Genomic DNA, 25,488 nt, shown 5'->3' on the forward strand with positions numbered 1-25,488 from the left:
TCCAATGTTGTCATTTTGAGATTGCAGCGCGGTTGTAGACTATTGTTGATGTCAAAGACGCATGTAGAACAAAGTATCGCTGTCTTTTCATTATTTTATTGGTCGTATTAGAGACGGATTTACAGAATCTCTGGAATCATGAGTAAAGTGCAAGGTGGGATGAAATGCGTGAAATATCTTCTTTTTGTTTTCAACTTCATATTCTGGGTAAGTGTTGATCCTACCACCATTACATTTATTCGATCATAAACATGGTTGCATGTGTGCAGAATTTATTGTGATTTATAGTCATTCTTCATAAATCGCAGATGCTTTTTGCAGCAAATCCATCTCTCACGCTGCTGTAGCTGATTCATTTATATTCTTCTGCCGGTCCGGAGGGAAAGTACATTTCCTCTGTTGTTGTCGGATTTTTATCAACGTAACTCATTTTCATGGACGCATGCTGTTACCAAATATAATCATATTATCTTATTTGATGGTTGAGATAGAAAGCGCGAGTGTGCGCGCTCTCTCGCACGTTATATTAAATGTTTACAGCAGTATTTCTTAAAAGACATGTTCTCATGGTAACTCCTTTAACCACGACTCACCTCCCTCCAGATTTAGTTGAAGGATCTTAGTTTGATCACTCTTTTGTTGTTGAGAATTTGCGCATGAGCTTCATGATTTACATACATTTACTGAAAACACGCACTAACACTTGGTTATATTAACAGTATTGCACTTCTCATGTAGCCTACTTTTGTCCATTTTATTGACCAAGCAACTGCACTAATGGACTAAATGTTCAAATCCTGTTGCAACTGCTCGGCATCTGACTGTAATGCGCTACAGACGGTAGGTAGTGCGTACGTCCCAGTACATCAATGGAGCCAAGTTTCCTGCCATCCAGGACCGATATACTAGGTGGTGCCACACATCGACTAACCTCTGCCCTCTTTATATAGTGTTATTGTTATTTCATTGTGTTACAATAAAAAGTATTTTTTACTTTAAGTAAATATTTGCCAAATAAACTGAATACAATTTCTTGAACTGCATTGATGGTTATGGGCTTGTAAGTAAGCATCCTTGTAAGTAAGTATCCTGACAGCAATAGCATCGAAAAGTCCCCGCGATATGCAATTGTTCAGGGAAGCCAGGAACCAATACACACAGTCAGTCAGGAAAGCAAAGACTGGCATTTTCAAACAGAAATTAGCATCCTGTAGCTCTAACTCCAAAAAGTTTTGGGACACTGTAAAGTCCATGGAGAACAAGAGCACCTCCTCCCAGCTGCCCACTGCACTCAGGCTAGGTAACATGGTCACCACCAATAAATCCATGATAATCAAACATTTCAATAAGCATTACTCTACGGCTGGCCATGCTTTCCTCCTGGCTACCCCAACCCGGCCAACAGCTCCGCACACCCCTCAGCTACTTGCCCGAGCCTCCCCAGCTTCTCCTTCACCCAAATCCAGATCGCAGATGTTATGAAAGTGTTGCAAAACCCGGACCTGTACAAATCAGCTGGACAAGACAATCTGGACCCTCTCTTTTTAAAATTATCCGCCGCCATTGTTGCAACCCCTATTACCAGCCTGTTCAACCTCTCTTTTGTACCGTCCGAGATCCCAAAGATTGGAAAGCTGCCGCGGTCATACCCCTCTTCAAAGGGGGTGACACTCTAGACCCGAACTGTTTTAGACCTATATACATCCTACCCTGCCTTTCTAAAGTCTTTGAAAGCCAAGTTAATTAACAGATCACTGACCATTTCGAATCCCACCGTACCTGCTCCGCTGTGCAATCCAGTTTCCGAGCTGGTCATGGGTGCACCTCAGCCATGCTCAAGGTTCTAAACGATATCATAACCGCCATCGATAAAAGACAGTACTGTGCAGCCGTCTTCATCGACCTGGCCAAGGCTTTCGACTCTGTCAATCACCGTATTCTTATCGGCAGACTCAATAGCCTTGGTTTCTCAAATGACTGCCTCGCCTGGTTCACCAACTACTTCTCAGACAGAGTTCAGTGTGTCAAATCGGAGGGCCTGTTGTCTGGACCTCTGGCAGTCTCTATCGGGGTACCACAGGGTTCAATTCTCGGGTCGACTCTTTTCTCTGTATATATCAACGATGTCACTCTTGCTGCAGGTGATTCCCTGATCCAACTCTATGCAGACGACACCATTCTGTATACAATCTGGCCCATTGCACACTGTGTTAACTAACCTCCAGACCAGCTTCAATGCCATACAACACCCCTTCCGTGGCCTCCAACTGCTCTTAAACGCTAGTAAAACCAAATGCATGCTTTTCAACCGCTCGCTGCCCTCACCCTTCCCGCCCGCCCGACTAGCATCACTACTCTGGACGGTTCTGACCTAGAATACGTGTACAACTACAAATACCTAGGTGTCTGGCTAGACTGTAGACTCTCCTTCCAGACTCACATTAAGCATCTCCAATCCAAAATCAAATCTAGAATCGGCTTTCTATTTCGCAACAAAGCCTCCTTCACTCACACCGCCAAACTTACCCTAGTAAAACTGACCATCCTACCAATCCTCGACTTGGGCGATGTCATCTACAAAATAGCTTCCAATACTCTACTCAGAAAATTGGATGAAGTCTATCACAGTGCCATCCGTTTTGTTACCAAAGCGCCTTATACCACCCACCACTGCGACCTGTATGCTCTAGTCGGCTGGCCCTCGCTAGATATTCGTCGCCAGACCCACTGGCTCCAGGTCATCTATAAGTCTATGCTAGGTTAAGCTCCACCCTTTCTCAGCTCACTGGACACGATAACAACACAAACCCGTAGCACACGCTCCTGCAGGTATATCTCACTGGTCATCCCCAAAGCCAACGCCTCCTTTGTCCGCCTTTCCTTCCAGTTCTCTGCTGCCAGCGACTGGAACGAATTGCAAAAATTGCTGAAGCTGGAGACTTACATTTCCCTCACTAACGTTAAACATCAGCTATCTGAGCAGCTAACCAATCGCTGCAGCTGTACATAGTCCATCTGTAAATAGCCCACCCAATCTACCTACCTCATCCCCATATTGTTTTTACTTTGCTGCTCTTTTGCACACCAGTATCACTACTTACACACCATCATCTGCTCATCATAATCTGCTCATCTATCACTCCAGTGTTAATCTGCTAAATTGTAATTACTTTGTTACTATGGCCTATTTATTGCCTTACCTCCTCATGCCATTTGCACACACTGTATATAGACTTTCTTTTTTTCTATTGTGTATTATTGACTGTACTGTTGTTTATTCCATGTGTAACTCTGTGTTGTTTCTGTCGCTCTGCTTTGCTTTATCTTGGCCAGGTCGCAGTTGTAAATGGGGACTTGTTCTCAACTAGCTTACTTGGTTAAATAAAGGTGAAATAAAAAATAAAAAATGTCACCTGTTGTATTCGGCGCATGTGACTAATACATTTGGATTTGATTATTACATCTGTACCTGAGATTCTGAGGTCACAGTTCTACAGGACTGACTGAACTTCATGTTTAGTGTCAACTCAAAGTGTGAATGAACCTCCACATAAAATGTTATTTAAATATGAATGAAATGGTTTATGTAATTGCACTATTACGACATCTATTACAGCAGTATGCATAGTTTGCTCTAGACTGTTGTGATTTACACTAAGACGTTTCTCTAATTTCAACAGTAAACACTATAGAATGCACAGCAAAATACTGCAAATGTGTTTTACAGCACACTGTAATACTTTTCTGTAATTTCAACACTAAGACACTGTAGAATGCACATTTTACTGTTGAAATTGTCTAAAAACTCTGTGGCACAGCGGTAAGTTGTTAGCTTTAATAGCCTACAATCAATTGTATTGCATCTTACGTCATACTTTCCTTTTTTTGCCTTCAAGTTGACTATTTTTCAAAAACGGAATATATGGCATTATTTAGGATGCTTAACACAGAAGCTTATACTATACTAAATAAAATGAATTATTTGAACAACAGGGCAGAATGTTTGGTTTCACATAAAATGATTTTCAACTAATGCACTTTAAACAGGATTCAACCTCATACCCTGATGTCCCTGAATGTTCCCTACTCAACATTCTAATCTACCATTCAGGTAAAATGACATGTACAAAATCCTAACTATATATTTTTAAGTATGTTATCCAGTAAAGGTTGGTGTTTGAAAGCCGGTTAATCGAAGAAAGCACTGGAACCACAGTAAAATCAGTGGGATCTTGCATTTTGCAACACAGGGTTTGAAAATGCACGTGATCAAACGAAGCAGATGACGTACTTCTGATAAAGTGATACACACAACCGCACACTGCTTTGAAGTTACGCCTCGATCACACCAACAGTGTCATTTGCGTTTTGGTACACCGGAAGCACATTAATTTCCAATTCAATGCTTTGTGTGCCTTGCAGCATTGCGTTGCAGAGGCAGTTGCAGTGCGTTCTGTGTGGTGCACACGTTGGGTTTATCGAACATGCATCAAATTATATGTGTAGACAGCTTGACAGAAATGGTTGCAGAAGGTGAATATTGAACTTTTGTTGCACACATATCCAGATGATGCTGTGTACCATTTAACGCAAAACACTGTAGGTGTGTTTGAGGCGTTAGCTATTTCGACGCATATTTCAGAGCTCCAGTATTACACGTAACGTCACTCACTAATAGTGAGTGCATGGTATTGATGTTTCTGACTCGTTAACATATTTTGAGGTGTGTCTTGTAAGAGGCTATATTCGTTGCACCCGTTAGTAAGAAAGCTGTATGAATTTAACTGATATGTTGTAGTGGTTCCCTAACAGTTACATGTATGTATATAGGGGAGAGATCAGAGTAGCTGCAGGTCTTAAACTTTTAATGGTTGAATATTTAACCACGTTCATTTGATCTGTTTTGCCATGTAATCACAGCCAGTTTGGAAGCCTTTGTTTAGGCCTCTAAAATGGTAAGTGATTTGAAACACAGTATTTGTTAATGTGCTGAACAAATGCCTAGCAGCCAACATGCTTGCTCCAATCCCTTGTAAAATACTGTGGAATAAATTACGTTCTTACAGTTTATTAGTCACTTTTACAGTATTGTAGTATGTTTCATTACTTTGACATTATAGTAACTTAAAGGAAGCTGGCATCAAGTTCTCATCAATATCTCCAGTAATGTATTGGCACTATCCAGAGATCATAAGATATCTTGTTGTAATTATTTTGAAGACCAGTGCATCCTCAACTACAGCAACATTTTCAGTAACTGTTACAGAAACGTTTAACTTGCTATGACTATGATTTGTGTGTTTTTTATATTTTTATCAACCTTGGTTGAATGCACCAAATGCAAGTTGCTAAGGGACAAGAGCGCCCGCTAATTGACCAAAATGTACAAATTAAAACTTGTAAATAATACTGGGTAATATGTCACTTAGTAATAACAGTAAGATGTTGTAATTCTAATTTATACTGTAAATGAGATTACTGTAACTGACTTGGTACTGTAAGTTATATTACAGTACACATTTAGGCCAATCGCTGCCAGGAAGTTACTGTAAATTTTACAGGTAATATTTTACAGTGTGTACATATAGCATAAGCCTACTGAACTTCTTGCAGAACTGCAGTTTGTTGGTACATTTCCAACATACTGTAGCTACGATGGCCAACCATATTTCCTATCCCCCTCTCTCATACAAGTTGGCACTGTGATGTGACTTTCTTTTTGCTGGGAAGAGTGATGTCACTTTGTCAGACATCAGCCCTTTGTTACCAGTTAAGAGACAAAAAACAGTGGCGTTGTGAGACGAGCCAAAGAGGGCGGGTCATAGTGGACAGCAGAAAGCGTACAGCGTCAGTTTGGGGTACAGTGCCAACGGGAAGCCAATGCCAGTGTGTTACATCACCCATCTGTAGGCCTGTGAGGCTGGCACAGCCTGTGGCTGAGACACTATGGGCTGTCCTGCACTGAGTTTTAGCTGTAGGCACAGGTCTAGGATCAGCTTACTCTCTGACTATACTTGCCATTATCATTAGGGGGTTCAAATGCAACACTGACCTTAAGGCAGTGTCTAATCTGGCTGCCCTGCTACATAGTACTCTGAAGGCCAAAGTCCCCAGAGGTTAAAGACAGACGAGATATGTCTTTTTTTTATTACAACATAACACTATTAGTTGTCCACTTGTAATCCTTAAGGGGGGAGGGTTGTAGTAAGCTAACATATGGAATTGCCTGAAGATGGTTATATCAAGGATCATTTAGCCATTTTATTTGGAATTTTAAGACTCCTTTTAATTATAAAAAAAGTATATACATGTTTTATTGATGAAACATTGAATATGGCCTTCCATTAGTCCATAGAACACACATTGAATACCAGGTTCATACAGTTGAAGTTGGAGGTTTACATACACCTTAGCCAAATACATTTAAACTCAACTTTTCACAATTCCTGACATTTAATCCTAGTAAACATTCCCTGTATTAGGTCAGTTAGGATCACCACTTTATTTTAAGAATGTGAAATGTCAGAATAATAGTATTTATTTCAGCTTTTATTTATTTAATTACATTCCCAGTGGGTCAGAAGTTTACATACACCCAATTCGAATTTGGTAGCATTGCCTTTAAATTGTTTAACATGGGGCAAATGTTTCGGGTAGCCTTCCACAAGCTTCCCACAATAAGTTGGGTGAATTTTGTCCCATTTTTGTCCCTCCTGACAGCTGGTGTAACTGAGTCAGTTTTGCTCGCACACACTTTTTCAGTCCTGCCCACAAATGTTCTACATGATTGAGGTCAGGGCTTTGTGCTGGCCACTCCAATACCTTTACTTTGTTGTCCCTAAGCCATTTTGCCACAACTTTGGAAGTATGCTTGGGGTCATTGTCCATTTGGAAGACCCATTTTCGACCAAGCTTTAACTTCCTGACTGATGTCTTGAGATGTTGCTTCAATATATCCACGTAAATGTCCTCCCTCATGATGCCATCTATTTTGTGAAGTGCACCAGTTCCTCCTGCAGCAAAGCACCCCCACAACATGATGCTGCCACACCCATGCTTCACGGTTGGGATGGTGTTCTTCGGCTTGCAAGCATCCCCCTTTTTCCTCCAAACATAACGATGGTCATTATGGCCAAACAGTTATATTTTTGTTTCATCAGACCAGAGGACATTTCTCCAAAAAGTACGATCTTTGTCCCCATGTGCAGTTGCAAACCGTAGTCTGGCTTTTTTTAATCGTAGTTTTGGAGCAGTGGCTTCTTCCTTGCTGAACGGCCTTTCAGGTTATGTCGAAATAGGACTCGTTTTACTGTGGATATACAGTGGGACAAAAAAGTATTTAGTCAGCCACCAATTGTGCAAGTTCTCCCACTTAAAAAGATGAGAGAGGCCTGTAATTTTCATCATAGGTACACTTCAACTATGACAGACAAAATGAGAAAAAAAATATCCAGAAAATCACATTGTAGGATATTTAATGAATTTATTTGCAAATTATGGTGGAAAATAAGTATTTGGTCACCTACAAACAAGCAAGATTTCTGGCTCTCACAGACCTGTAACTTCTTCTTTAAGAGGCTCCTCTGTCCTCCACTCGTTACCTGTATTAATGGCACCTGTTTGAACTTGTTATCAGTATAAAAGACACATGTCCACAACCTCAAACATTCACACTCCAAACTCCACTATGGCCAAGACCAAAGAGCTGTCAAAGGACACCAGAAACAAAATTGTAGACCTGCACCAGGCTGGGAAGACTGAATCTGCAATAGGTAAGCAGCTTGGTTTGAAGAAATCAACTGTGGGAGCAATTATTAGGAAATGGAAGTTATACAAGACCACTGATAATCTCCCTCGATCTGGGGCTCCACGCAAGAACTCACCCCGTGGGGTCAAAATGATCACAAGAACAGTGAGCAAAAATCCCAGAATGACACGGGGTGACCTAGTGAATGACCTGCAGAGCGCTGGGACCAAAGTAACAAAGCCTACCATCAGTAACACACTACGCCGCCAGGGACTCAAATCCTGCAGTGCCAGACGTGTCCCCCTGCTTAAGCCAGTACATGTCCAGGCCCGTCTGAAGTTTGCTAGAGAGCATTTGGATGATCCAGAAGAAGATTGGGAGAATGTCAGATGAAAATATAACCAAAATATAACTTTTTGGTAAAAACTCAACTCGTCGTGTTTGGAGAACAAAGAATGCTGAGTCGCATCCAAAGAACACCATACCTACTCTGAAGCATGGGGGTGGAAACATCATGCTTTGGGGCTGTTTTTCTGCAAAGGGACCAGGACGACTGATCCGTGTAAAGGAAAGAATGAATGGGGCCATGTATCGTGAGATTTTGAGTGAAAACCTCCTTCCATCAGCAAGGGCATTGAAGATGAAACGTGGCTGGGTCTTTCAGCATGACAATGATCCCATACACACCACCCGGGCAACGAAGGAGTGGCTTCGTAAGAAGCATTTCAAGGTCCTGGAGTGGCATAGCCAGTCTCCAGATCTCAAGCCCATAGAACATCTTTGGAGGGAGTTGAAAATCCGTGTTGCCCAGCAACAGCCCAAAAACATCACTGCTCTAGAGGAGATCTGCATGGAGGAATGGGCCAAAATACCAGCAACCGTGTGGGAAAACCTTGTGAAGACTTACAGAAAACGTTTGACCTCTGTCATTGCCAACAAAGGGTATTTAACAAAGTATTGAGATAAACTTTTGTTATTGACCAAATACTTATTTTCCACCATAATTTGCAAATAACTTCATAAAAAATCCTACAATGTGATTTTCTGGATTTTTTTCTTCTAATTTTGTCTGTCATAGTTGAAGTGTACCTGTGATGAAAATTACAGGCCTCTCTCATCTTTTTAAGTGGGAGAACTTGCACAATTGGTGGCTGACTAAATACTTTTTTGCCCCACTGTAGATACTTTTGTACCTGTTTCCTCCAGCATCATCACAAGGTCCTTTGCTGTTGTTCTGGAATTGATTTGCACTTTTTGCACGGAAGTACGTTCATCTCTAGGAGACAGAACGCATCTCCTTCCTGAGCGGTATGACGGCTGCGTGGTCCCATGGTGTTTATACTTGCATACTATTGTTTGTACAGATGAACGTGGTACCTTCAGGCATTTGGAAATTGCTCCCAAGGATGAACCAGACTTGTGGAGGTCTAAAAAAAGTTTGAAGGTAGGCCTTGAAATACATCCATAGGTACACCTCCAATTGACTCAAATGATGTCAATTAGCCTATCGGATGCTTCTAAAGCCATGGCATCAATTTCTTTAATTTTCCAAGGTGTTTAAAGGCACAGTCAACTTAGTGTATGTACACTTCTGACCCACTGGAATTGTAATACAGTGAATTATAAGTGAAATAATCTGTCTGTAAACAATTTTTGAAAAATTACTTGCGTCATGCACAAAGTAGATGTCCTAGCTGACTTGCCAAAACTATAGTTAACAAGAAATTTGTTGAGTGGTTGAAAAACAAGTTTTAATGACTCCAACTTAAGTGTATGTAAACTTCCGACTTCAACTGTACATGGAAAAACAAAAATAAATCAAAAGGAAGTTTGTTTTATAATTTCTGTCCTATTTCTGAGAGATCAGGAAATTAGTCATACATTTTTACCCATATTTATCTCCTTTTTTTTGGCACTAAACTATTTTCAATAATTGTTACTTCCAAAAATTATTTTAGTTGGTACCGAGCTATCTTCAGACGAATCTTGTGAGGCTTGTAGGTGTCTTAGAGCAAAACATAGAGGAGTCTTATTAGTGTGTAGCCCAAACTGTTTGGATGCTACAGACAGAAGTTGGCAGATCGGCGGTACGGTGCCGCTTGTGGGGTTCATAGAGCATAACAGAACACCCTCGTGAGAGTCTCATCTTTCCACATAGGTGTCATATTAGTTATTTTGGATTGCTACAGGCAGATTTTCGGGATGTCTCATGGTCTGACAAACACCACTGTAGCTTGGCCACCTTCCACTGCAGATGCGGAAGGCCACCATTGGCGGAAGCGGTGGATTGAGACGCAGCCCATGCAAAAAAAAACTGATAACTCTAGCTTAAACTGACGGATTTTGATGGGGATGTTTTTATTATGCTAATTAGATTTCAGCAGTGGCGCCAACATCGACACCTCGGACACAAGGGCTAGTTAGTTGTGAAGTCAATTATTTGATACTGAATGTTAATTGAAACAGCCTTTTTGACAGTCATTGTGGTTTTCAGAGTAAAGCATTTTACTGAACAGTATCTGCCCAAGAATATCTGCCCAGGCCTCTACAAAAAGCCAGATGGTACATGTGACAAAGTCACATGGAGTCATGGGTGACACCACCTTGTGTTACTGGGTTTCAATCAATGGGTTATTCTATTTAAGCTCTAATGGGGACCAATGCTGTGCAGTGTCCTGATCTGTTCTCAAGGTCAGGTCAAGACTAGACAACGTTCATAGACACTAGACGGTCTGTACAGTATCTCACATCTGTAGTATGCAACATGAAGCTTTAAAAAAAGGTCAAGGTTTGTGATGACAAAATACACATTTTTGTAGACTAAACAGTAGTGTGCAAGATGTGTTGATTGATTACTGTGTTGCGTTGTTGTTCAGTGAATGTTCCCTGAATGTTGAGGATTTATTTATTTCATGTATGTGCATGCTTTATCTTTTCTGCTCCCCAGCTGTGTGGCTCATTGGTGTTGGCAGTGGGGTTATGGCTGATGTTTGACCCAAAGACAGACCAGCTCCTGAATGAAGAGGGAGCCCCCGAGACCTTCTTCATAGGTGAGTCCACAGTTAGACCAGGACCCTAGACCGGCTGAACACCTTCCCCACTGGTTCTGTTGGAATTATTGTACTGTACTTAGTTACCATGGTCAGTATTGCACAACGTAGCCATAGCAAAGTGTTACATTTTCTGTTTCAAAAATGTTTTGCACATATCCTAGTACTGAACATGTACCCAGCCACCTACAACGTTTACTTAGGTAGGAATACGTTTGAAGTACAGTATTTAATGGGTGGGTATCTTTTAAAGGTCGACCGATTAATCGGAATGGCCGATTAATTCGGGCCGATTTCAAGTTTTCATAACAATCTATTTTTTTTATTATTATTTTTTTTTTACACCTTTATTTAATCTTTATTTAACTAGGCAAGTCAGTTAAGAACACATTCTTATTTTCAATGACTGCCTAGGAATGGTGGGTTCTGCCTTGTTCAGGGGCAGAACGACAGATTTTTACCTTTTCAGCTCAGGGATTCAATCTTGCAACCATACGGTTAACTAGTCCAACGCTCTAACCACCTGCCTCACGAGGAGCCCACCTGTTACACGAATGCAGTAAGAAGCCAAGGTAAGTTGCTAGCTGGCATTAAACTTAATCAATCATAATCACCAGTTATAACTACACATGGTTGATGATATTACTAGTTTATCTAGCGTGTCCTGCGTTGCATATAATCGATGCAGTGCGCATTCGCGAAAAAGGACTGTCGTTGCTCCAACGTGTACAGGCTCCAGCAGCAGGCTCGTAAGCATTCATTCAAACAGCACTTTTGTGCGTTTTGCCAGCATCTCTGCTGTTTATGACTTCAAGCCTATCAACTCCCGAGATTAGGCTGGTGTAACGATGTGATGTGAAATGGCTAGCTAGTTAGCGGGGTAAGCGCTAATAGCGTTTCAAACGTCACACGCTCTGAGACTTGGAGTAGTTGTTCCCCTTGCTCTGCATGGGAAACGCTGCTTCGAGGGTGGCTGTTGTCGGTTGTGTTCCTGGTTCGAGCCCAGGTAGGAGCGAGGAGAGGTACGGAAGCTATACTGTTACACTGGCAATACTAAAGTGCCTATAAGAACATCCAATAGTCAAAGGTATATGAAATACAGATAGTATAGATAGAAATAGTCCTATAATTCCTATAATAACTACAACCTAAAACTTCTTACCTGAGAATATTGAGGACTCATGTTAAAAGGAACCACCAGCTTTCATATGTTCTCATGTTCTGAGCAAGGAACTTAAACGTTAGCTTTCTTACATGGCACATATTGCACTTTTACTCTCTTCTCCAACACTTTGTTTTTGCATTATTTAAACCAAATTGAACATGTTTCATTATTTATTTGAGGCTAAATTGATTTTATTGATGTATTATATTAAGTTAAAATAAGTGTTCATTCAGTATTGTTGTAATTGTCATTATTACAAATACATTTTAAAAATCGGCCGATTAATCGGTATCGGCTTTTTTTGTCCTCCAATAATTGGCATCGGTGTTGAAAAATCATAATCGGTCGACCTCTAGTATCTTTGTGTTTGTTGGAGCATTTCCCATCAATCTAACCTGTTCTTGTTTCTGTCCCATAGGAACATATACGCTATAACAGGAACCTTGCATTTTTTTTAATGGATTATTCTAAAATTAAAGTTACACTAAATCGCCTGTGGTCATACCCTCGTAGGACATAATAATAGGTTGATTTCTGCAACAACAGACACATATTCTCCACAAAAGCTTGTTGAAGAGAAAGTGCATGGAGGGGCATTTTCCTGAGCGTCCGGTTAAATGCAAACTACACTTGAAATAACATTTTATTCACACATTGCCTGCCCCATGTCGTGGCACAATCTATATTAGCCATTGTATACTGTATGTATTCAAAGACTCTGTCTTGTGTTTCAAGTGACCTCTCAACATTCATTATTAAGTATCGGTGTTCCGTATAATATCCTGGTCTCCATGGACATGAGTAGAATGCAGCCTATTCTTGTTACTTCAAATTTAGAGTGTAACCTAAAATGGTGACTCACTTTACCAACTCTTCACCATGCCTTCACCCAGTTGGCTGCTGCCCTCAGGGTGCTGTAGCTCATTGGGTGGCCTCTGAGGCGACTGTCTCCTAGCGACCGCCACTCCCATCAGCCAGAGAGTCAAGATATCATCAAAAACTGCATAATTCATTGCACATTGTGATACCGACATCTGATGCCAGCGTTTTCTATTAAATCCTAGTTAAATGCAGTAAAAGAAGAGTAAAAAAGAAGAACTGGGTACATGCCCAAGCCTTTTGGGTTGGTGTGTCATCACTGATGGGATGATGTATGCAATGTACATTTACATTTACATTTAAGTCATTTAGCAGACGCTCTTATCCAGAGCGACTTACAAATTGGTGCATTCACCTTATGACATCCAGTGGAACAGTAGTGCATCTAAATCTTTTAAGGGGGGGAGAGGGATTACTTTATCCTATCCTAGGTATTCCTTAAAGAGGTGGGGTTTCAGGTGTCTCCGGAAGGTGGTGATTGACTCCGCTGTCCTGGCGTCGTGAGGGAGTTTGTTCCATCATTGGGGGGCCAGAGCAGCGAACAGTTTTGACTGGGCTGAGCGGGAACTGTACTTCCTCAGTGGTAGGGAGGCGAGCAGGCCAGAGGTGGATGAACGCAGTGCCCTTGTTTGGGTGTAGGGCCTGATCAGAGCCTGGAGGTACTGAGGTGCCGTTCCCCTCACAGCTCCATAGGCAAGCACCATGGTCTTGTAGCGGATGCGAGCTTCAACTGGAAGCCAGTGGAGAGAGCGGAGGAGCGGGGTGACGTGAGAGAACTTGGGAAGGTTGAACACCAGACGGGCTGCGGCGTTCTGGATGAGTTGTAGGGGTTTAATGGCACAGGCAGGGAGCCCAGCTAACAGCGAGTTGCAGTAATCCAGACGGGAGATGACGAGTGCCTGGATTAGGACCTGCGCCGCTTCCTGTGTGAGGCAGGGTCGTACTCTGCGGATGTTGTAGAGCATGAACCTACAGGAACGGGCCACCGCTTTGATGTTAGTTGAGAACGACAGGGTGTTGTCCAGGATCACGCCAAGGTTCTTAGCGCTCTGGGAGGAGGACACAATGGAGTTGTCAACCGTGATGGCGAGATCATGGAACGGGCAGTCCTTCACCGGGAGGAAGAGCAGCTCCGTCTTGCCGAGGTTCAGCTTGAGGTGGTGATCCGTCATCCACACTGATATGTCTGCCAGACATGTAGAGATGCGATTCGCCACCTGGTCATCAGAAGGGGGAAAGGAGAAGATCAATTGTGTGTCGTCTGCATAGCAATGATAGGAGAGACCATGTGAGGTTATGACAGAGCCAAGTGACTTGGTGTATAGCGAGAATAGGAGAGGGCCTAGAACAGAGCCCTGGGGGACACCAGTGGTGAGAGCACGTGGTGTGGAGACGGATTCTCGCCACGCCACCTGGTAGGAGCGACCTGTCAGGTAGGACGCAATCAAGCGTGGGCCGCGCCGGAGATGCCCAACTCGGAGAGGGTGGAGAGGAGGATCTGATGGTTCACAGTATCGAAGGCAGCCGATAGGTCTAGAAGGATGAGAGCAGAGGAGAGAGAGTTAGCTTTAGCAGTGCGGAGCGCCTCCGTGATACAGAGAAGAGCAGTCTCAGTTGAATGACTAGTCTTGAAACCTGACTGATTAGGATCAAGAAGGTCATTCTGAGAGAGATAGCGGGAGAGCTGGCCAAGGACGGCACGTTCAAGAGTTTTGGAGAGAAAAGAAAGAAGGGATACTGGTCTGTAGTTGTTGACATCGGAGGGATCGAGTGTAGGTTTTTTCAGAAGGGGTGCAACTCTCGCTCTCTTGAAGACGGAAGGGACGTAGCCAGCGGTCAGGGATGAGTTGATGAGCGAGGTGAGGTAAGGGAGAAGGTCTGGAGAAGAGAGGAGGGGATAGGGTCAAGCGGGCAGGTTGTTGGGCGGCCGGCCGTCACAAGACGCGAGATTTCATCTGGAGAGAGAGGGGAGAAAGAGGTCAGAGCACAGGGTAGGGCAGTGTGAGCAGAACCAGCGGTGTCGTTTGACTTAGCAAACGAGGATCGGATGTCGTCGACCTTCTTTTCAAAATGGTTGACGAAGTCATCTGCAGAGAGGGAGGAGGGGGAGGAGGATTCAGGAGGGAGGAGAAGGTTGCAAAGAGCTTCCTAGGGTTAGAGGCAGATGCTTGGAATTTAGAGTGGTAGAAAGTGGCTTTAGCAGCAGAGAGAGAAGAGGAAAATGTAGAGAGGAGGGAGTGAAAGGATGTCAGGTCCGCAGGGGAGGCGAGTTTTCCTCCATTTCCGCTCGGCTGCCCGGAGCCCTGTTCTGTGAGCTCGCAATGAGTCGTCGAGCCACGGAGCGGGAGGGAGGACCGAGCCGGCCTGGAGGATAGGGGACATAGAGAGTCAAAGGATGCAGAAAGGGAGGAGAGGAGGGTTGAGGAGGCAGAATCAGGAGATAGGTTGGAGAAGGTTTGAGCAGAGGGAAGAGATGATAGGATGGAAGAGGAGAGAGTAGCGGGGGAGAGAGAGCGAAGGTTGGGACGGCGCGATACCATCCGAGTAGGGGCAGTGTGGGAAGTGTTGGATGAGAGCGAGAGGGAAAAGGATACAAGGTAGTGGTCGGAGACTTGGAGGGGAGTTGCAATGAGGTTAGTGGAAGAACAGCATCTAGTAAAGATGAGGTCGAGCGTATTTCCTGCCTTGTGAGTAGGGGGAAGGTGAGAGGGTGAGGTCAAAAGAGGAGAGGAGTGGAAAGAAGGAGGCAGAGAGGAATGAGTCAAAGGTAGACGTGGGGAGGTTAAAGTCGCCCAGAACTGTGAGAGGTGAGCCGTCCTCAGGAAAGGAGCTTATCAAGGCATCAAGCTCATTGATGAACTCTCCGAACCTGGAGGGCGATAAATGATAAGGATGTTAAGCTTGAAAGGGCTGGTAACTGTGACAGCATGGAATTCAAAGGAGGCGATAGACAGATGGGTAAGGGGAGAAAGAGAGAATGACCACTTGGGAGAGATGAGGATCCCGGTGCCACCACCCCGCTGACCAGAAGCTCTCGGGGTGTGCGAGAACACGTGGGCAGACGAAGAGAGAGCAGTAGGAGTAGCAGTGTTGTCTGTGGTGATCCATGTTTCCGTCAGTGCCAAGAAGTCGAGGGACTGGAGGGAGGCATAGGCTGAGATGAACTCTGCCTTGTTGGCCGCAGATCGGCAGTTCCAGAGGCTACCGGAGACCTGGAACTCCACGTGGGTCGTGCGCTGGGACCACCAGATTAGGGTGGCCGCGGCCACGCGGTGTGGAGCGTTTGTATGGTCTGTGCAGAGAGGAGAGAACAGGGATAGACAGACACATAGTTGACAGGCTACACAAGAGGCTACGCTAATGCAAAGGAGATTGAATGACAAGTGGACTACACGTCTCGAGTGTTCAGAAAGTTAAGCTTACGTAGCAAGAATCTTATTGACTAAAATGATTAAAATGATACAGTACTGCTGAAGTAGGCTAGCTGGCAGAGGCTGCGTTGTTGACTATGTAGGCTAGCTGGCAGTGTCTGCGTTGTTGACACTACACTAATCAAGTCGTTCCGTTGAGTGTAATAGTTTCTACTGTGCTGCTATTCGGGGCTAGCTGGCTAGCTAGCAGTGTTGATTACGTTACGTTGCGTTAAAAGAACGACAATAGCTGGCTAGCTAACCTAGGAAATCGCTCAAGACTACACAATTATCTTTGATACAAAGACGGCTATGCAGCTAGCTATGTACGATCAAACAAATCAAGCCGTTGTACTGTAATGAAATGAAATGAAAAATGTGATACTACCTGTGGAGCGAAGCGAGATGCGACCGGATTGTTGAGTGCGGAAGTTCTGTTCGGAAGACGTTGGCTAGCTGTTGGCTAGCTAGCAGTGTCTCCTACGTTAAGGACGACAAATAGCTGGCTAGCTAACCTCGGTAAATTAAGATAATCACTCTAAAACTACACACTCTAAACTACACAATTATCTTGGATACGAAGACAGCAAAGACAACTATGTAGCTAGCTAACACTACACTAATCAAGTCGTTCAGTTGAGTGTAATAGTTGTGCTGCTAATCGGTAGACGGTGGACTAGCTAACGGTGGACGTTAGCTAGCTGGCTAGCTGCAGGGCAGTGTACACTGCGTTAGGACGACGAAATACGATAATTACGCAATTATCTATGATACAAAGACGGCTATGTAGCTAGCTAAGAAGAAATTGCTAAGATTAGACAAATCAAACCGTTGCTAATCGGTAGACGGTGGACTAGCTAACGGTGGACGTCAGCTAGCTGGCTAGCTGCAGGGCAGTGTAGACTGCGTTAGGACGACGAAATACGATAATTACGCAATTATCTATGATACAAAGACGGCTATGTAGCTAGCTAAGAAGAAATTGCTAAGATTAGACAAATCAAACCGTTGTACTATAACTATAACTATAATGAAATGTAATGAAATGTAATACTACCTGCGGACCGAGTGCAGATGCGACCGCTCGCTCCAACCCGGCAGTCCTGTAGCTATCATTATATCATTGCTATGCAGACGACACACAATTAATCTTCTCCTTTCCCCCTTCTGATGACCAGGTGGCGAATCGCATCTCTGCATGTCTGGCAGACATATCAGTGTGGATGACGGATCACCACCTCAAGCTGAACCTCGGCAAGACGGAGCTGCTCTTCCTCCCGGGGAAGGACTGCCCGTTCCATGATCTCGCCATCACGGTTGACAACTCCATTGTGTCCTCCTCCCAGAGCGCTAAGAACCTTGGCGTGATCCTGGACAACACCCTGTCGTTCTCAACTAACATCAAGGCGGTGGCCCGTTCTTGTAGGTTCATGCTCTACAACATCCGCAGAGTACGACCCTGCCTCACACAGGAAGCAGCGCAGGTCCTAATCCAGGCACTTGTCATCTCCCGTCTGGATTACTGCAACTCGCTGTTGGCTGGGCTCCCTGCCTGTGCCATTAAACCCCTACAACTCATCCAGAACGCCGCAGCCCGTCTGGTGTTCAACCTTCCCAAGTTCTCTCACGTCACCCCGCTCCTCCGCTCTCTCCACTGGCTTCCAGTTGAAGCTCGCATCCGCTACAAGACCATGGTGCTTGCCTACGGAGCTGTGAGGGGAACGGCACCTCAGTACCTCCAGGCTCTGATCAGGCCCTACACCCAAACAAGGGCGCTGCGTTCATCCACCTCTGGCCTGCTCGCCTCCCTACCACTGAGGAAGTACAGTTCCCGCGCAGCCCAGTCAAAACTGTTCGCTGCTCTGGCCCCCCAATGGTGGAACAAACTCCCTCACGACGCCAGGACAGCGGAGTCAATCACCACCTTCCGGAGACACCTGAAACCCCACCTCTTTCAGGAATACCTAGGATAGGATATAGTAATCCTTCTCACCCCCTTAAAAGATTTAGATGCACTATTGTAAAGTGGCTGTTCCACTGGATGTCTTAAGGTGAACGCACCAATTTGTAAGTCGCTCTGGATAAGAGCGTCTGCTAAATGACTTAAATGTAAATGTCTTAAATGTAGCTGGCTATGATGACACCATAACTTCATTTTGGCTTTCAATGCAAATGCCATACCAGCTCTTGCCTGGGCATCCAAACCATGTGGTACAAAGAGAGCTACCACCAACATAGGGACGTCTGAGTTTGGTCATGTCCAGGCAATGTATAACAATCACCTGTCCTGAACAGATGTGCTATATAAAACAAGGCTTGATAATCGTGTTACATATAACTTGGACCCCTAGACTTTTCTGTGGAAAAGCAAGCAGTCTGCAGATAGTAAATGTGCGACCGGCTCACAGTAAAAAAAGCAAAGCCCCATAAAGCATCAGATGACAGCTTCGATTAGTAATGAAATGGTAGCAATAGAACAGCAGCAACAGGAATCATAAACCAAACTCAAAATCGTATCCAATAAGGCTTTCTGTATTTGTTGTGGCCAACAATACACGCACAGCCTCGTATTCGGATCCATTTTGAGTTCACATTTTAACGTGGAGACGTTACAAACGTCTGGGCAGAAACATAGCACTAAGATTGATCATGTTTTGTCATAGTCCAAGGGAGCCTTGGATACAAGATAAATATTATATTGGGCAGCATAAGAACAATGTGTGAGGGAAAGGTTACCTTTTTGCAGTTGCACTGAAGACAAGACTAATTAGACAGGGATATCATAGAGGGACAAGGAGGCAGCATTCCCTACGGATGATTCACTTTCCATTCTGTCACCTCTGTGCCTCTGTGTCTGTGTAAGCTGAGCCAAGCCTATGGGGAGCAGTGTACTTACAGTGCTCGTCAATTTGCACACTGAACGCTCAAAGATTTGCATTGCCCATTGATAACCTCCACCAATGTTGGGGCAGCACATAAATGCAAATGCTTAGATATCGCAGACACTGAAAAGGAGCTGTACATGTGTTTGGATTGGAGGGCTCTCTTCTCAACATCGCCGGCTTTGCTTGTGTAAAGCAAGGCGCCTGTCTTGTCTCATGATGTTTTCCATCGTGTAAAGCAGGAGATCAGTTATGAGCTTAGCCAAGCCCTCTTCTTTCCAGTTTCCTCTCCCAGCCAGAGTGCAGCCACAGTGGACCGCTTCGCTTCACCTCCTATCTATTGTTCTTAAACAACGAAAACAACCTCAGCGCACCACGGGCCCCCATGTGGTTTAATTAGGCAGCCGTAGCAGTTCCTGCCTGTGTCGTCGATTTTAAGCCAAACACTGAGCATGGGGACTTCCCAGGTGTACCATTACTCTACCTTATCATCGTCTAAGTGTCGCACTGTTTCACTGTCTCGGGGAAGGGCTGGTCGTGAAGGCTGGGCTGAGGGGGCATGGGGGAGCATCACAGGGGAGATGAGATGACACCATCCCAGCCGCAGTGCTGTGGTGACCGTGACACTAGTCTCAGAGCAGATGCTACCCCAGCAGAGTCTTTGTTAGGCCTGCCCTGCGATGATGGTCTCTCTTCCTGCTCCTTGTATTGAGAGGGTTATTGTTGCTCAGGCAGGGGTGGAGCAGCTGATGAGGACATCCACAGGCCTCTGAAAATATGAGCGTTGTGTTGATGAGACAGATTACAGAGACATATATATACTGCTGCAAATTCTGCAAAGTGGAACATTGGGTTACCTTAGCAACACGTTGCTATCCAGGGTGTGCAAAATATATTCAAATCAACCGAGAGTAACTTTGAATAATGTGTAATGAGCACTTTGAAGTGGGAAAGTACTTTGTTTTAATGATGAGACTTTTCACCACTTTTCCCTCTGACTCATTTGAACTTACAGTTCATAAAGTCAGCATGAAGATAGTATTACATACTGGATACTCCCAACACTTGACTTTGTAGTTAGATTGTGTTGCTGCATGGTAGAATCCATGTCTAACACTCTTGCCTAATGCTGCCACCCTCTGTTGATTCACTGCTCTCTCTCGCTCTCTGTCTCTCTCTCTGTGTGTCTCTCTCTCTCTGTGTCTCTGTGTCTCTCTCTCTCAGCCGTGTACATCCTGATTGGTGCAGGCGGGGTCATGATGCTGGTGGGATTCTTTGGTTGCTGTGGAGCTGTGAAGGAGTCACAGTGTCTCCTTGCGTCGGTGGGTAATTGGTGGGAGATTTACCTTAGGTGCCTAGCCTTAGGTTGTGTCTTTAGCCTAAGGCCATTCATGTACTGTACATGTTAGATAATAACCTGTTCCACCTGTTGTGCCATCATCATGATTTCTAATTACATAGTATGCTTTTTGAAGTTCACTGTTTAAGTGGAATGGAATTTTAATGGCGTGCCAAAACATCCTGAGTGAAATCAAGACTTCTCTTTATACAGCGCTGAGTGTCTACACATGCCTTGCATAGTCATCACATTTTTTTTGTTGCCTTAAAATGAAATTTAAAAAGGTGTTACAATTTTTTTTTAATCCTACCGATCTACACAACCAACTTACTTTAAAAACTATAGAACTTTTTTATTTTTTATGGAAATGTCTTGATATGTCTTCACACCCCAGAGGTAATACTTGGTGGAAGCACCTTTGGCAGCCATCACAGCTGTGAATTAGATTTTGAATAAGATTCTACCAACGTTGCACAACTCTTAGAGCAACAGTATCCATTGTTTTTGTCAAAATTGTTTAAGATCAGTACATTTGGTTGGGAATCATTGAAGGACAGCAATATTCAAACCTTTTTAAGCAAATTTGAGTCCGAACTGAGACCAGACAACTCAAGAACAATCAACACCTATTGGAAAGCCGTTCTGGTATCTCTTTGGCCTTCACATGTGTGTAATTGTTCTGCTGAAAAATACAACTTTATCCAGAGTTAGTTTTTATTTTATTTTTTTACTTTAACCTGGGCTTTGCTCCTTTGATATTTCTATTGACCCTGACACTCCCCAGTTCCTGCCGATACATGATGCTGCCACCACAAGACTTTCATTTTGAATTCACTTTGAAAATTTGGAATCGGTTGTGGAGATCAGTTATAAAAAAATATATATATATATATATTTTTTTTTATATTTAAATTTAAGGCAACAAAATGTGAAGATTATGCTAGGGGTGTGTAGACTTTCACTAGCGACTGTATTAGCATACTATAGGCCCTGACCTTTAGCTGACCATATGTCCTGACCAGGGAAATCTCCTGGCCAAATGTACAGGATCCTCTGTGAATTAACATACCACTGCCCTCTCTGTTTTGCAGTTCTTTGCCTGCCTTCTTGTAATCTTTGGTGCAGAGGTTTCTGCAGGTGTGTTTGGATTCATGAGCAAAGACAAGGTATATCCACTTTAATCAATGTTCCGATATTTCATTAAACGTGAATTAAAGACAACCACTTGTTTATACTGCAATCTCGATCTCTTACTTATTTGAATTACTGATTCATCCTTAATCTATGTTTTAGATCATCGAAGACGTTCAACAATTCTATAGTGAATCTATTTCAGAGAATTCTGAAAATTCCAACGGCACTACTGTAGCTGAAATGTACCACAATGTTGTGAGTTAAACTACTTTTTTTTTTTGCTCTGATATGTTCATGATCATGTGTCAGTGTTTTGATATACAATATTTATTTTTGACATCCTGTTTGTTTTTTGCCGTAGCTGAATTGCTGTGGTGTCTCCATGCCTTCGCGTTTGTGTCCTGATGCTGATGAAGACACAAAGGTACAACTCTGATAGAGGCCTCTAGTGGCCAAAAGGCCATATTAATATGGGCAGCGACATTGAGGGCTTCCACCATTTTAATTTAGTCAACTGGGTTGGGCTTCCAACTTCATTGGCTAATCCCTCCTGGTGACCCTGTTGGAGTCGTTTCCGACCGGGTCATCAGGAGGGATCAGCCAATTGTGTAGAAAAGTGACTACATCAAAATGGAGGTTGCCTCAATGGCGCTGCTGGGTCATTCATACTATGCAGTGACTTTTGGACCTCATAACTTTAGTGGACTTTTCAAAATTATTCTATCAGAAAAGGGACATGTTTGACTTTCAGAAAAACATATTGGTCAATCTCAGGCACTTCATTTTTATTTTGGTGCATTTTCCAACCTGTTAGGTGCATACATTTGGAGCCTAAATTAGCCAAAGCTCTGTCAGTGAGCAAAATTGAGCTAGCATAATGGAAATACCTAGTCAATTGTACAACTGACTGCCTTCAACTGAAATGTGTCTTCCGCATTTAACCGAACCTCTGAATCAGAGAGGTTACGGGGGGGGCTGCCTTAATCGCCATCCACGTCTTCGGCGCCTGGGGAACAGTGGGTTAACTGCCTTGCTCAGGGGCAGAATGGCAGATTTTTACCTTGCCAGCTCAGGGATTCAGTCAAGCAACCTTTTGGTTACTGGCCCAACGCTCTAACCACTAGGCTACCTGCTGAGCACTTGAACAGGATTTTAATTTCTCTATCAAACATAGTGTTTTGGAAATTTTCTCAAAAATATAGCCTAATAGGGTGGAAATGTATGAGTGCAGACTAACAACATGAAACATAGTGTTTATATTTAATTGAGCTTTTCACCATTGTTTTACCACCAAAGAAATTATGACACTTCCTGAATGTGATGCCATTGTAGGAAGAGGTTGTTTTCTGAGAATTTCAACAAATTAACAGGATAGAAAGTGATATCAGGAACACAAAGAAAATCTTAAATATAATAATAATAAATACAATAATCATGAAAAAAAACATTATTGATAAGAGAGAATTTAACTAGAACTATAAAATAATGAAGGATTTTACATTTTTTTTATGGCTTATATTTCTCGTGGAAGTTGCTGAATAACAACCGGGGACATGGCAAAAACTCCTACATCCATTGAATAAAAGTATTAAAAAGTTATTCAATTCCCTTTCAATAACCATATTTTTGTGTATTTAAAGTAAAGGACACCTGACCTTTATATTTAAAGCCTTTTGGAATCCACATTTTACACTACATAAGAAGTGATATTTCCTAGGGAAAGTAAAGACACCGCATTTCCTGGGGACAGAAGAGGCACCCTTCCCACGCTTTCACACTATAAGATGCAAAGATGAATCCTCTTATGTTGAAATGAAAATTGTTTTACCATAGGCCTGATTTCCCCTACTGAGCGCCATTACTGTAGACCTACAGTTGTTTGTCACATTACAAACTAAAAAAATCTAGTTTTATAAGCTAGTTATAGTACAGTGGTGCCATTAACTGTGCTTAGAGCATATGGTTAGTATACCCTTAATGTGCTCTTATTGATTTGTAAGAAATAGTAAATAAAGGTATTGTAAGTGACATGATCCTATATCTATATGTTTCCAGGACTGTCTGAATGCAATAATGGTCTTTTTCAATGAAAAGCTCTACATTATTGGATATGTGGGGATTGGTGTAGCAGGAGTAATGGTAAGGATCTTACTGACACTCAGGCACAAATGACATTATGTTACATATGATTATTTACAAAATGTTACACATTATACTGCAAAAAAACTGTATTACAAGCTTATAGCCTACTAATATAGATGTTTTTTTTGCTCTCTCCTCAGGTCATTGGTATGATCTTCAGTATGGTCCTCTGCTGTGCAATTCGGAACAACAGGGAGGTGATATAGACAGGCCCCGTATCTCTACCCCTCCCACCCTGCAGACCCACCAGCCCTTTTGTAATCGCCATGCCTGAATTTGGAGGCGACATCACATCTGGGCAAGGGGAGCCTTTTTTTTTTAAATCTCTTTTTTTTTTAACACAAACCATACAAGTCCATGGGGTCAATTTGGTGGTGTGGGTGTGATATCACACCCGAAATATCACCAGGATTTCCCCATCCCCTAGACAGTGGCCAGCACTGTGTGGGGCCAATGGGACCAGGCCATCTCTCTTTCCTCTGGCATCTCTGTTAACTAAATATCTGGTCCCTCTCTGCGCTTCTCTCCAAGCGCAACATGGCTCAGGATTTGGCAGTACACTGAGACATTCTCCATTTTTCCCCTCTAACACCGCTAGCATTCCATGTACGTCTTCCTTTTTTGACGAAAGAAATGTGATTGGCGGAGGAGCATTGCTGTAAATATAAACTCCCTTTTTGTGTGTGCTTTTTTTAAAAACCTTATTGATCCAATGTCTTTGGTAACCTCAGCTTAAAAGGGCAATCAGCAGTTGAAAGTGTGTTACCAACCCGTTTTGGTAAAAAGCTGAGCGATGGGGCTGTAACCACTCAAATGAATAGACAGAGCTATGGATGCAAGGACTGACCATTCATGATATAAAAATGAGTTTTAACCATGTCTTGAGGCCATATGTTTGTTTACATTTACTATGTATACAAGCATTTATGGAGGTTCTGGCAGGGTACACGAGTTGAACTAAACCCATGAGGCGTTAATACAGTATATTCTTCAAGTATCAATGCATACATATTAACTTAAATCCAAGAATGGATGTAGCAAATGCAGGTTTCCCATTTTAAGGGTTAATTGCATGTACAGGGCTACTGTAGTCACCCATCATCTGCTTGTATGTCGGTCAGTAACAACTCCCGTCTTGGGAGTTTTACATAACTGTTGTTGGGACTTGCAGCATACATTTCACATCTTTGTACAGACAAGCCCAAGTGACCGATCCTCACACAACTGCATATTTCACTTGAACAACCTGTATGGTTTTTGCCCTCACTTACCTCCATTAGCAAAGTGGTGCTCTGCTAAGAAGTATCCCCTGCATTTTTATGAGCTGCGAGTGTGGGCCTACAATCCAAAAAAGAGCCTGTTTCAACTTGACTGACATTCTGAAATAACAATTGTCAGTGTTCTGGGTCGGGGAAGCAGCTACATTTTATGAAGTACTGTCATTCTGTAAATGTCTAACCTTCTGAAGTCTAGATGATACATGTAATTTAGCATTGTCCCGAGTGATCTCTTTTAGAGCATGCAATGTGTGAACTGTTACAGTGAGTTAGTGTACATTGTGTGTGAATTCTTGTGGATGTTAAGATTGTGTGCGCACACCGGCTGTGTTGTAGAATCCAGTTTATGCTAATAATGCATGTCCGTTTAATTGCCTGTAAAAATAAAACAGTAATGGGAGCAAGTTTCTATTCTTTTAAAATGTTTGGAATACCACAAGAGAAAGTGCAAATAAATATAAAG

General features: G+C 43.1%; 1 protein-coding gene across 1 annotated transcript; it reads left to right on the forward strand.

The window, feature by feature from the left end:
* tspan2a (tetraspanin 2a) lies at positions 1-25,425 on the forward strand. Its single transcript, XM_029671129.2, has 8 exons — positions 1-207; positions 10,695-10,797; positions 20,358-20,455; positions 21,564-21,638; positions 21,766-21,861; positions 21,968-22,030; positions 23,662-23,745; positions 23,889-25,425. Exons 1-8 carry the CDS (start codon positions 139-141, stop codon positions 23,952-23,954), a joined length of 654 nt encoding a protein of 217 aa, XP_029526989.1. The 5' UTR covers positions 1-138; the 3' UTR covers positions 23,955-25,425.
* The last annotated feature ends 63 nt before the right edge of the window (positions 25,426-25,488 follow it).

This window comes from Oncorhynchus nerka, linkage group LG2, assembly GCF_034236695.1.
Source record: "Oncorhynchus nerka isolate Pitt River linkage group LG2, Oner_Uvic_2.0, whole genome shotgun sequence".
NCBI lineage: Eukaryota > Metazoa > Chordata > Actinopteri > Salmoniformes > Salmonidae > Oncorhynchus > Oncorhynchus nerka.